The sequence below is a fragment of the Salvelinus alpinus genome, chromosome 8, assembly GCF_045679555.1.
Source record: "Salvelinus alpinus chromosome 8, SLU_Salpinus.1, whole genome shotgun sequence".
NCBI classification, from domain to species: Eukaryota; Metazoa; Chordata; class Actinopteri; order Salmoniformes; family Salmonidae; genus Salvelinus; species Salvelinus alpinus.
The window spans coordinates 14,619,185-14,631,675 of NC_092093.1; the positions used below are offsets into that span (position 1 = coordinate 14,619,185).

General features: G+C 52.3%; 1 protein-coding gene across 1 annotated transcript; it reads right to left on the reverse strand.

Annotated features, from left to right (window-relative positions):
* Nucleotides 1-600: 600 nt before the first annotated feature.
* Nucleotides 601-6,923, reverse strand: LOC139583871 (dentin sialophosphoprotein-like). Its single transcript, XM_071415418.1, has 8 exons — nucleotides 6,855-6,923; nucleotides 3,089-3,235; nucleotides 2,682-2,930; nucleotides 2,359-2,539; nucleotides 2,021-2,262; nucleotides 1,427-1,628; nucleotides 1,110-1,297; nucleotides 601-987 (listed from the first exon to the last, which is right to left on the reverse strand). The coding sequence occupies exons 1-8, from the start codon at nucleotides 6,921-6,923 to the stop codon at nucleotides 601-603; spliced, it is 1,665 nt and encodes a 554-aa protein (XP_071271519.1).
* Between the last annotated feature and the right edge of the window lie 5,568 nt (nucleotides 6,924-12,491).

Genomic DNA, 12,491 nt, shown 5'->3' on the forward strand with positions numbered 1-12,491 from the left:
AAAACGCACAATAGCCTCCATGTTAGCTGACCACATCTGAATGCAGCTCTGTATATAATGCTAGCCACCCTATTGAACAGAACGTCCTGTCCAGGGGTGTACTTGTACATCAAGCTGTCTCACTCTACAGAAACAGAAGATGGGCTCCTGACTTGTTCAAGGCTACTTACCACTACTACTATTCCTACTACTACTATTCCTACTACTACTATCCCTACTACTACTATCCCTACTACTACTATCCCTACTACTACTATCCCTACTACTATCCCTACTACCACTACCACTACCACTACCACTACTACTACCACTACTACTACCACTACCACTACTACTACCACTACTACTACCTACTATTGAACAAAGACATTAGATTCACCACATACTGATGTAATGATATGTGTAGCATGTCCCCTTGCCTGTGACTCTCTGAAACATATCAAGCGTCAATGATAGGTCACTGAGATTTGTTTGATCCTACTGTATACCATCGCCTTGGTAACACAGCTCTCTATTACCTTTATCCACCATCGCCTTGGTAACACAGCTCTCTATTACATTTATCCACCATCTCCTTGGTAACACAGCTCTCTATTACCTTTATCCACTATCTCCTTGGTAACACAGCTCTCTATTACCTTTATCCACCATCACTGCTCTGGACTGGGACCCGTCGCCGGAGGCTCTGGACTGGGAACCGTCGCCGTAGAATCTGGACTGGGAACCGTCGCCGGAGGCTGTGGACTGCGAACCCGCGCTGGAGGCTCTGGACTGGGAATCCTCGTTGGAGGCTCTGGACTGGGAACCCTTGCCGGAGGCTCTGGACTGGGAACCCTCGTTGGAGGATCTGGACTGGGAACCCTCGTTGGAGGCTCTGGACTGGGAACCCTCGCCGGAGGCTCTGAACTGCGAAGCCTCGCCGGAGACTCTGGACTGCGAACCCTCGCCGGAGGCTCTGGACTGGGAACCCTCGCCGGAGGCTCTGGACTGGGAACCCTCGCAGGAGGCTCTGGACTGGGAACCTTCGCTGGAGGCTCCGGACCGTGGATCATCGCCGGAGGAATCGGACCGTGGATCGTCGCCGGGGACTCCGGACCGTAGATCGTCACCGGGGACTCCGGACCGTAGATCGTCGCCGGGGACTCCGGACCGTAGATTGTCGCCTTGGACCGCGGACCGTAGATCGTCACCGGGGACTCCGGACCGTGGATCATCGCCGGAGCTCCGGAATCATCGCCGGAGGAACCGGACCTTGAATCGTCGCTTGAGGCTCCGGGCCATGGTTCATCACTGGAGGCTCCGGAACATAGATCATCACTGGAGGCTCCGGGCCATGGATCATCACTGCAGGTTCCAGGCCATGGATCATCACTGGAGGTTCCGGGCCATGGATCATCACTGGAGGCTCCGGGCCATGTATCCTCACTGGAGGCTCCGGACTGTGAACCATCGGCGGAGGTTCCGGGCTGCAGACCGTCGCCGGAGGCTCTGGACTGGGAACCGTCGCCGGAGAATCTGGACTGGGAACCGTCGCCGGAGGCGGTGGACAGGGAACCCGCGCTGGAGGCTCTGGACTGGGAACCCTCGTTGGAGGCTCTGGACTGGGAACCCTCGCCGGAGGCTCTGGACTGCGAACCCTCGCCGGAGGCTCTGGACTGCGATCCCTCGCCGGAGGCTCTGGACTGCGGACCCTCGCCGCAGGCTCTGGACTGGGAACCCTCGCCGGAGGCTCTGGACTGCGAACCGTCGCCGGAGGCTCCGGACTGGGAACCCTCGCCGGAGGCTCTGGACTGCGAACCCTCGCCGGAGGCTCTGGACTGCGAACCCTAGCCGGAGGCTCTGGACTGCGAACCATCGCCGGAGGCTCTGGACTGCGAACCATCGCCGGAGGCTCTGGACTGCGAACCCTCGCCGGAGGCTCTGGACTGGGAACCCTCGCCGGAGGCTCTGGACTGGGAACCCTCGCCGGAGGCTCTGGACTGGGAACCCTCGCCGGAGGCTCTGGACTGGGAACCCTCGCCGGAGGCTCTGGACTGCGAACCGTCGCCGGAGGCTCTGGACTGGGAACCCTAGCCGGAGGCTCTGGACTGCGAACCCTCGCCGGAGGTTCTGAACCCTCGCCGGAGGCTCTGGACTGGGAACCCTCGCTGGAGACTCTGTGCTGCGAACACTCGCTGGAGGCTCTGGACTGCGAATCCTCGCTGGAGGCTCTGGACTTGGAACCCTCATTGGCGGCTCTGGACTGGGAACCCTTGCTGGAGGCTCTGGACCGGGAACCCTCGCTGGAGGCTCTGGACTGGGAACCCTCGCTGGAGGCTCTGGACTGCGAACCCGCGCTGGAGGCTCTGGACTGGGAACCCTCGTTGGAGGCTCTGGACTGGGAACCCTCGTTGGAGGCTCTGGACTGGGAACCCTCGCTGGAGGCTCTGATCTGCGAACCTTCGCTGCAGACTCTGGACTGTGAACCCTCGCCGGAGGCTCTGGACTGCGAACCCTCGCAGGAGGCACTGGACTGGGAACCCTCGCAGGAGGCACTGGACTGGGAACCCTCGCCGGAGGCTCTGAACCCTCGCCGGAGGCTCCGGACTGGGAACCGTCGCTGGAGGCTCCGGACTGGGAACCCTCGCTGGAGGCTCTGGACTGGGAACCCTCGTTGGAGGCTCTGGACTGGGAACCCTCACTGGAGGCTCTGAACTGCGAACCCTCGCTGGAGACTCTGGACTGCGAACGCTCGCCAGGGGCTCTGGACTGGGAACCCTCGCCGGAGGCTCTGGACTGGGAACCCTCGCAGTAGTCTCTGGACTGGGAACCCTCACCGGAGGCTCTGGACTGGGAACCCTCGCCGGAGGCTCTGAACCCTTGCCAGAGGCTCTGGACTGGGAACCCTCGCCGGAGGCTCCGGACTGGGAACCGTCGCTGGAGGCTCCGGACTGGGAACCGTCGCTGGAGGCCTGGTGCATGGAGCCGGCACAGGACGTACCGGGCTGGGGAGACGCACAGGAGGCCTGGAGCGTGGAGCCGGCACAGGAAGTTCCGGGCTGGGGAGACGCACAGGAGGCCTGGTGCGTGGAGCCGGCACAGGACGTACTGGGCTGTGGAGACGCACTGGAGGTCTGGAGCGTAGAGCTGGCACAACGTGTCCTGGACAGATGACAACCTTCGCACGGCAAGTGCGGGGAGCTTGCACAGGACGCACTGGGTTGTGGAGGCGCACTGGAGACACGGTGCGTAGAACCTGCACACATTGTCCCGGAACGGTGACAAACACCTCAGGGCGAGTGCGTGGAGGAGACACAGGACGTACAGGACAATAAAGGATAAACGATACGTGAAGCAAATGCAGTGCTCACAGGCACTACACAAAAACAAGATCCCACACAAAACAGGTGGAAAAAAGGCTGCCTAAATATGATCCCCAATCAGAGACAATGATAGACCTCTGATTGGGAACCATACCAGGCCAACATAGAAATGCAAAAACTAGAGTACCCACCCTAGTCACACTCTGACCTAACCAAAATAGAGAATAAAAGGGATCTCTAAGGTCAGGGCGTGTCACGTTCCTGACCTGTTTTCTCTTGTTTTGTATGTGTTTATTGGTCAGGGCGTGAGTTTTGGGTGGGCAGTCTATGTTTTCTGTTTCTATGTTGGTTTTGGGTTGCCTGGTATGGCTCTCAATCAGAGGCAGGTGTTTGACGTTTCCTCTGATTGAGAGTCATATTAAGGTAGGTTGTTCTCACTGTTTGTTTGTGGGTGGTTGTCTCCAGTGTCAGTGTTTGTCGCACCATACGGGACTGTCTCGGTTTTTGTAGTCTGTTCCTGTTCGTGAGTTCTTCGTGTTATATGTAAGTTCGTCGTTCAGGTCTGTCTACATCGTTTGTTGTTTTGTTAGTTATCAAGTATAGTTCGTTTTCGTCTTCGTCTGTTTTTTGTTTAATAAAATATCATGTCATTTCAAAACGCTGCGCCTTGGTTCAATCCCTGCTCCTCCTCTTCGGATGAAGAGGAGGAGGAAAACCGTTACAGAACCACCCACCAAATTACCAGGATCAAGCAGCGGGGAAAAGGGCAGCGACAGCAACCGCAGAGATCCCAGGATTCATGGACATGGGAGGAGATCCTGGACGGCAAAGGACCCTGGGCTCAGCCAGGGGAATATCGCCGTCCCAAGGCGGAGCTGGAGGCAGCGAAGGCAGAGAGGCGCTGGTATGAGGAGGCAGCGCGGCGACGCGGTTGGGAGCCCGAGAGTCAGACCCAAAAATTTCTTGGGGGGGGGCACACGAGGAGTGTGGCAAAGCCGGGTAGGATACCTGAGCCAACTCCCCGTGCTTACCGTGGAGTGAGAGGGCGTCGTACTGGTCAGACACCGTGTTATGCGGTAAAGCGCACGGTGTCCCCAGTACGCGTGCTTAGCCCAGTGCGGGCTATTCCACCTTGCCGCACTGGGAGGGCTAGGTTGGGCATCGAGCCGGATGTCATGAAGCCGGCCCAACGCATCTGGCCACCAGTGCGTCTCCTCGGGCCGGCATACATGGCACCAGCCTTACAGATGGTGTCCCCGGTTCGCCAGCATAGCCCAGTGCGGGCTATTCTACCTCGCCGCACTGGCAGGGCTACGGGCACCATTCAACCTGGTAGGGTTGGGCAGGCTCGGTGCTCAAGAGCACGTGTCCTCCTTCACGGTCCGGTATACCCGGTGCCACCTCCAAGTACCAGTCCACCGGTGGCAGCCCCCCGCACCAGGCTGTCTCTCCGGGTTCTCTCTCCAGCTGCTCCCACCTGTCCAGCGCTGTCAGAGCTTTCCTCCTCTCCAGCGCAGCCAGTGCCTATACCACACACCAGGCTGTCTCTCCGTCTCCTCCCTACAGGTCTGCCAGTCTGCCCAGAACTGCCCGTCTGTCCTGAGCTGTCAGAGCTGCCCGTCTGTCCCGAGCGGTCAGAGCTGGCTGTCTGCCCAACGCCGCATGAACTGCCCGTCTGGACTGAGCCTGCAGAGCCGTCGTCCAGCCAGGACCAGCCAGAGCCGTCCAGCCAGGACCTGCCAGAGCCGTCCAGCCAGGACCTGCCAGAGCCGTCCAGCCAGGACCTGCCAGAGCCGTCCAGCCAGGCCCTGCCAGAGCCGTCCAGCCAGGACCTGCCAGAGCCGTCCAGCCCGGACCTGCCAGAGTCCCTCAGCCCGGACCTGCCAGAGTCCCTCAGCCCGGACCTGCCAGAGTCCCTCAGCCCGGACCTGCCAGAGTCCCTCAGCCCGGACCTGCCAGAGTCCCTCAGCCCGGACCTGCCAGAGTCCCTCAGCCCGGACCTGCCAGAGTCCCTCAGCCCGGACCTGCCAGAGTCCCTCAGCCCGGACCTGCCAGAGTCCCTCATCCCGGTGCTGCCCCTTATCCCGGTGCTGCCCCTTATCCCGGTGCTGCCCCTTATCCCGGTGCTGCCCCTTATCCCGGTGCTGCCCCTTATCCCGGTGCTTCATTTAGGTGGGTTTAGTTGGAGGGTGGTCATTGGGAGGGGGATACAGAAGCGGGGAGTGACTATGGTGGTGTGGGGACAGCGTCCGGAGCCTGAGCCACCACCGTGGTCAGATGCCCACCCAGACCCTCCCCTAGACTTTGTGCTGGTGCGCCCGGCGTTCGCACCTTAAGGGGGGGGTTATGTCACGTTCCTGACCTGTTTTCTCTTGTTTTGTATGTGTTTATTGGTCAGGGCGTGAGTTTTGGGTGGGCAGTCTATGTTTTCTGTTTCTATGTTGGTTTTGGGTTGCCTGGTATGGCTCTCAATCAGAGGCAGGTGTTTGACGTTTCCTCTGATTGAGAGTCATAATAAGGTAGGTTGTTCTCACTGTTTGTTTGTGGGTGGTTGTCTCCAGTGTCAGTGTTTGTCGCACCATACGGGACTGTCTCGGTTTTTGTAGTCTGTTCCTGTTCGTGAGTTCTTCGTGTTATATGTAAGTTCGTCGTTCAGGTCTGTCTACATCGTTTGTTGTTTTGTTAGTTATCAAGTATAGTTCGTTTTCGTCTTCGTCTGTTTTTTGTTTAATAAAATATCATGTCATTTCAAAACGCTGCGCCTTGGTTCAATCCCTGCTCCTCCTCTTCGGATGAAGAGGAGGAGGAAAACCGTTACAGGGCGTGACACTTTATTCACCATCGCCTTGGTAACACAGCTATTCTATTATCTGTATCCACCATCGCCTTGGTAACACAGCTATTCTATTATCTTAATCCACCATCGCCTTGGTAACACAGCTTTTCTATTTCTTTTATCCACCATCGCCTTGGTAACACAGCTCTTCTATGACCTGTATCCTGTATCTCTCTCCATCACTCCCTCAGCCTGTGTGTGAATACGTATCTGTGTCCTGGCGGAGTAGTCGGAACAGTGAATGTTGGACCAACATTATGCTGAGGTTAGCCTTTGAGTAAAGGGATACGGGTTGTTTCTCTTACGTCATCTAATAGACACATGGATTTGACCTGTAACAGTACTCTCTCTTTCTCTCTCTGACAAACTACTCTTTCTCATTAAATACAAAGATCCCCCTGGAAGAAAGGCTGCCTCTCTCTCTCTCTCTCTCTCTCTCTCTCTCTCTCTCTCTCTCCTGGGACAGAGGGATGAGGGGGGCGAGGGTTCAACAGTAGGGTGTGTGTGGTTCACCCCTCTCTCTGCTCACGTAATCAGATTCACATCTCCCCTCCCCGAGTCAGACTCCTCTCTACCCCCCCCACCATCCCTCCCTTTCTCTCTCCCGCTACTTTTTTCTCCCCCTTTTGTCTCCTCCATGCAGGGTTCTAAATTCGGCTGTTTTCAACCAGAGATCCTGCGTCTCAGGTTTCCAGTCAAATGTCAGCCTCTGTCGCCATTGTCCCCGGGTTTCTCCCATCCAGGGGCTCTTGCGATGGGGCCGGTGCGGCAAGTGTGATGCCCATGATGAGCAAGGTCTGAAAAGGCCCTCTGTCTAGTCTGAAAAAATAGGGAGGGATCGAGTCTGGTTTCTACCTGATTTAGGATCAGTACTGTGACTCAGGTGGGAGAGGATGAGTCTGGTTTCTACCTGATGTAGGATCAGTACTGTGAGTGGTGCTGCAGAGGCCTGGTGAGTGTGTAGAGAAACTTCTGGGTAGAGATGAGCTGGTTGCTGTACTGACCTATACATGCTGTAACGCAGGGTTTCCCAAACTCGATCCTGGCCCCACCCAGGGGGGAGCACAGGAAACCCTGCTCTAAACCAGCATCTGCTCTAGCCCAGCAGTGCAGAAATACTCTACTGCTGTCATACTGTGCTTGTCTTCAGAGACGCCTAACTGCCTAACTTCTGAAAATGTCTGCATCTGTTTTTGTTTTTGTATGTTGTCATAGACAATATTAGAGAAAGAAAGTTTTAAATCTCTGAGGGACATGGGATCCCTTTAAGGCCTGTCCCAGCTCTCTGTCTTTAATCTAGTGAAACTGCAGTTGTCCAACTCAAGCTCCCTCTGACCTCATTTTGATAAACTCAATAGCCAGGCCAGTGCCAATGGTAGTTTGGTGCCAACAGTTGAGACAGGCAATCCCCAAGACAGGGCACAGAAAATCCCCCAAACCCTTGGCTGGCTGTTCACAATGGCAAGCGTAAAGCCTAAAGTTATGGATGACAGTTAGTGTTCCTAGGGAATGCTCGTGTGATGTGTGTGTATGCATGTGCACGCTTGCCTCTGAGTGGGGTGTTTGTGTGAGGGAGGGATGTAAATAAAAATAGGCTTTAATAGAGGTTCAACGGAGCCATCCGGTGTGGTTTAACCCTTTGTGCTCCCTCTGGGGTTAGACGGGAGAGAGGGGGTCACAAGTCAGTCACTGTGAGAAAGCAGGGCCCAGCGGACAGACAGACTTGTTTTCAAAATACTATTTGAAATAATTTTGAATACTTAAGATATGTGTGCCCTGGTACAATTTAACCAATAGAATAGTACCAAAGGTGCAAACCTTGTCCAGACTCCATACAGGATTCAGCAAAAGCACAAAGCATTTGAAATAATTTCTAATACTATTTGAGCCCAGGTCTGTAACGGACAGACAGACTCTCTTTGTCAACAGCAGGGCCCAGCGGACAGACAGATAGACAGACAGACTCCCTTTGTCAACAGCAGAGATCCTTCATTAACTGTGTGCGACAGAGGCTCCAGTGATCTGCCTCTGATAAGGGAGCCACTGTGTGCAGCCAGCCAGCAACACACTGAGACATTTTCCATGCCCTCACTCGGGCCTTATCTGCATTATTGGGTTGTCCTCCTCCGTCCAAATCGGTCGCCCTAATCGAACCGCCGCATCCTACCCTCGAGGTCTGGTCACACACAGCCACACAGCACAAAGACGGCCCAGCCACTAGACCACTAGGGTTTACTGAGGGACAGAGGGGAAAGGAAACAGAAGGCAAAAAGAGGGAAAAGAGAAAGACAGAGAGAGAAAGAGAGACAGAGTGAGAGACAGACAGAGAGACAGAGAGACAGGGAGACAGACAGCTAAATGTTTATTGGAGCCCTCCTCTTCCCAGTGGGGCAGCTTTTCCGGAGAGCTCTCTCTCTCTATCAGAGGTGGCTATCGTCTCTGCAGCATATGATATCCATTCTCTCTATTAGCGTAGAGAGGGAAACACAGTATGTTCTCCATCATACAATGTTTTTGTCTTTCTTAGTGAACTCTTGAGTGCTGGACAAGGTCTTCTAGCTATGTACTAGTAAACACATGTCCTGGGTTATTGTTGTTGTCATTTTGAAGCACTTTTAATGCACTTGGACTTAAGGTGCCACTCGGAGCCGTCCAGAGGTCAAGTCCTGACTTAGATAGGGTTGTTGAACTACTGGAGTGGATTTTAGACTCCTACACCATCTGTCTCTGTTCCTGTCCAGCTGTGGGAAAACATGTGGGATGCTGGCGTTGTAAGATCAGTGGGGCTTTAGCATGGGGGCAGTGGTGTAGTGGAGAGTCAAATGCATTGAAAGTATACAGAGCATTAATTATTTCACTGCGACCAGCGATCAGAGTTTACACACCTATATTTTTACCACTACATCACTGGATGGGGGATAGCGGTAGTGTCTGAAGGAGTGTGTGTGTGTGTTATGTTCTGTGCTTGTGTGTGAGGCCTGTCTAACAGGCCGAGGGAGAGCTAGGCATGGAAAAGAGGCTGATAGTCCCCCATCCTTCTCCAGGGAGCTGTACAGCAGCGCACACAGTGTTTGTTTAGTCTACCTCTCTGTCCCTCTCTGTCCCTCCGGCCTTCTCTTTCCCTCTCCGTCCCTCTCTGTCCTCATCTTTCTCTCTCTGTCCCACTCTTTCCCTCTTATTCCTCATCTTTCCCTCTCTTTCCTCATCTTTCCCTCTCTTTCCCTCTCTTTCCTCATCTTTCCCTCTCTTTCCCTCTCTTTCCTCATCTTTCCCTCTCTGTCCTTCTCTTTGAATCAGCGCAGAAACTCAGCGAAACACTGCTTCTGTTAATGAAACCTACAGTAATGGTTAACTAGATGCACCAAGGTCCCATGCGCTAGTTTCAGTTGTATTACACTCTGGTTTGACTCTGAAACCGCTGGTCTTATAGGGCTGTATGTTCTGTCTATGTCCTTTAGTTTATTCAGTCATCTTTCAACTTCTTTGTCTTTAACCAGTGTCTTTCTCTGTAGTACATTGCGATATTAAAATCCACCATCTCCTCCTGGCTGGGGAAACTTCCATCACATCCCGGTGTGCCTATTTTATTTGCTCGGCCTTGCACGTTTCCACAGGAAATGTTTTGAGGAAGTGAGAGTTGCTGATAGGACACTTGTGCGAGCCGAATCCCCGCTTAATCCATGGAAACAACATTCAGGAAGGGAATTAAAAGGACACGGTTACAACAGGCGTGCAGGCAATACACACATACACACACACCACCACCCGCTAGGGCTCATCCTTAAGCATATGTAACGGATGTGAAATGGCTAGCTAGTTAGCGGTGGTGCGCGCTAATAGCGTTTCAATCGGTTACGTCACTCGCCTTGAGACCTTGAAGTAGTAGCGACCTTGGGCCGTGGCTTTTGTGGAGCGACGGGTAACGATGCTTCGTGGGTGACTGTTGTTGATGTGTGCAGAGGGTCCCTGGTTCGCGCCCGGGTCGGGGCGAGGGGACGGAATAAAGTTAAACTGTTACATTGTAAGCCGCGTCCCTTGCAGAGCAAGGGGAACCACTACTTCAAGTCTCAGAGCAAGTGACGTCACCGACTGAAAGGCTGCTAGCGCGCACCACCGCTACCTAGCTAGCCATTTCACATCCGTTACACATACACAATTAGCTCTCCCAGGCTCATCCTTAAGCATACACAATTAGTTCTCCCAGGTTCATCCTTAAGCATACACAATTAGCTCTCCCAGGCTCAGCCAAGGCCTATTGGTGTCATGGGAGCAGAGAGAATCATGGTCACACAAAAGCAAAAGATGATAACAGTGTGTCAGGTGGCTGGGGCTGTGTTCTGGACTGGTTAGACAGCTTGCACGGTCTCGCACGCACACACACACACAGTGCTGGTTTGGTGACTTTGAACCCTCTTGGTGGGGTTATAGACTATATATGTGACTCTTGAGACAGCACTTTTTCACTAGACAATGTTTACCAACTATGACAGGGATGAGGGAAATCATTCACTTACTGCTTGTTATAATCAATGACGTCAGACCATGTGTAAAGTGGAAATGATTATGAATTATGGTGTAAACAATGAAGATCCGTAGTTCCTGCAGTCAAAAGATCAAATCACCCTCTAGTGGCCTCATGGGAGGAATGATATTCATATTAATAAACATTCATTTATTTCAAACGCTGAAAATCCGGTGTTTCTATGTCAAGCGGTTTGTTATATTTCAGTGAAAACATGCAAGGTCTTTATGCAGGGATTCGTGTCTCTGTCAGAGTTAATGACATGTTACTGTGGGATTCATGGTCTGGTAACTGTTACCAGACTTTCACAGAACACACAGTTAATACTACTGAAATATGACCAGGCTTACATGATCTCTTGGGGAAATAGTGTGAACAGAGTAATTCATGTATATGAATGGACAAAGCCATCGATCACATGACACCATTCATTCCTATTTGAAGACTCAAAAGTGCATTGAAGCCAAATTAAGTCAGTTAAGAGGCATCTCATGGATACATAGCATGCGCAGTTTGAAATATTTCAGGAAGTTCCAGGAAGTGCAACACTAGCTCAGTGCTGCCCCCTCTCATTTAGTAACTCCAGTTGAAGGCCAACTGGGGTACTGCAGGCTGCCATTAGCAATTACATTATCCTTATAACTTGTTCTGTGTGCGATTTAAAAATAATCAGTTCAAGGACATACATCTGGTGTATAAGAAGCAATGGCTGGTACCATGATTGTCTTCTAATTTGTATTTATTTACCCAAAGATTGACTACGAAGATTGACATTTTCCCATTAACTATAATGGGAGATCCTGTTTTCTGCAAACAATTACTGCAGTACCGCGGTTGGCCTTGAACTTCCGTGGTTTCAATCAGAGCAGGCAGTTGTTCTCCCCTGGGTCAGACAGACACACATACATAAACACACAATACTCTCCCTCTAGTCTCATCCTGCACGACTCAGAGCTGCTGGTGCATTCCACAGTCAACTCCCAAAAGCCTCGGAGGCCCAAACGAAAAGCTGTGAACTTTTCCTTTTTACGATCCAAATTCCCCCAAAATAAATGAGAATGAAAGGAAAAGCAGCCGTCCACAGCTACTGGTCCGTTAAGGCTTCACTCTGGTGCCTGGGTCCACTGAGTCCATCGGCTGGTCCATCACTGTGTGTGCCTCTGCCTTCTGGTTGTCTGTCTGTCGGTCTGCTTGTCTGTCTGTCTGTTGGTCTGTTTCCCTTTCTCCGTCTGCTCTGTCTTTATGTTTGCTTGTCTGTCCATCCGTGCTCAACTGAACCCATCTATCTATCTATCTATCTATCTATCTATCTATCTATCTATCTATCTATCTATCTATCTATCTATCTATCTATCTATCTATCTATCTATCTATCTATCTATCTATCTATCTATCTATCTATCTATCTATCTATCTATCTATCTATCTATCTGTTGTTCATCTCCACCACCATTTCCTTCTAGATTGAACTGATTAGTGAAAACATGAGAGGTCTTTATGCAGGGAGACATGTCTCTGTCAGAGTTAATGACATGTTTCTGTGGGCCTTGTGGTTTTCAAAACACAGTTGACTGGTTGCTGTTGTCCGTGGAGCCCTGCATGCCTGTGAAAATCACTGAGACGGCATTAATTCACACGGGTCCTAATTTGAGTGGGTTTAGCGAAAATGACTGATTAGCGACTACAAGTAATCTAACCCCCTCTGTGAAATTGCACTCAGGTTTATTTTAAACTGAAATAAAGAAATGGAAGTTACAGCAGACATCTGCAGCTGGTTTGGCCCTAACTAAAGATAAGTGCTCGAATTTGGAAACTGCACCTCAGGAAAGAA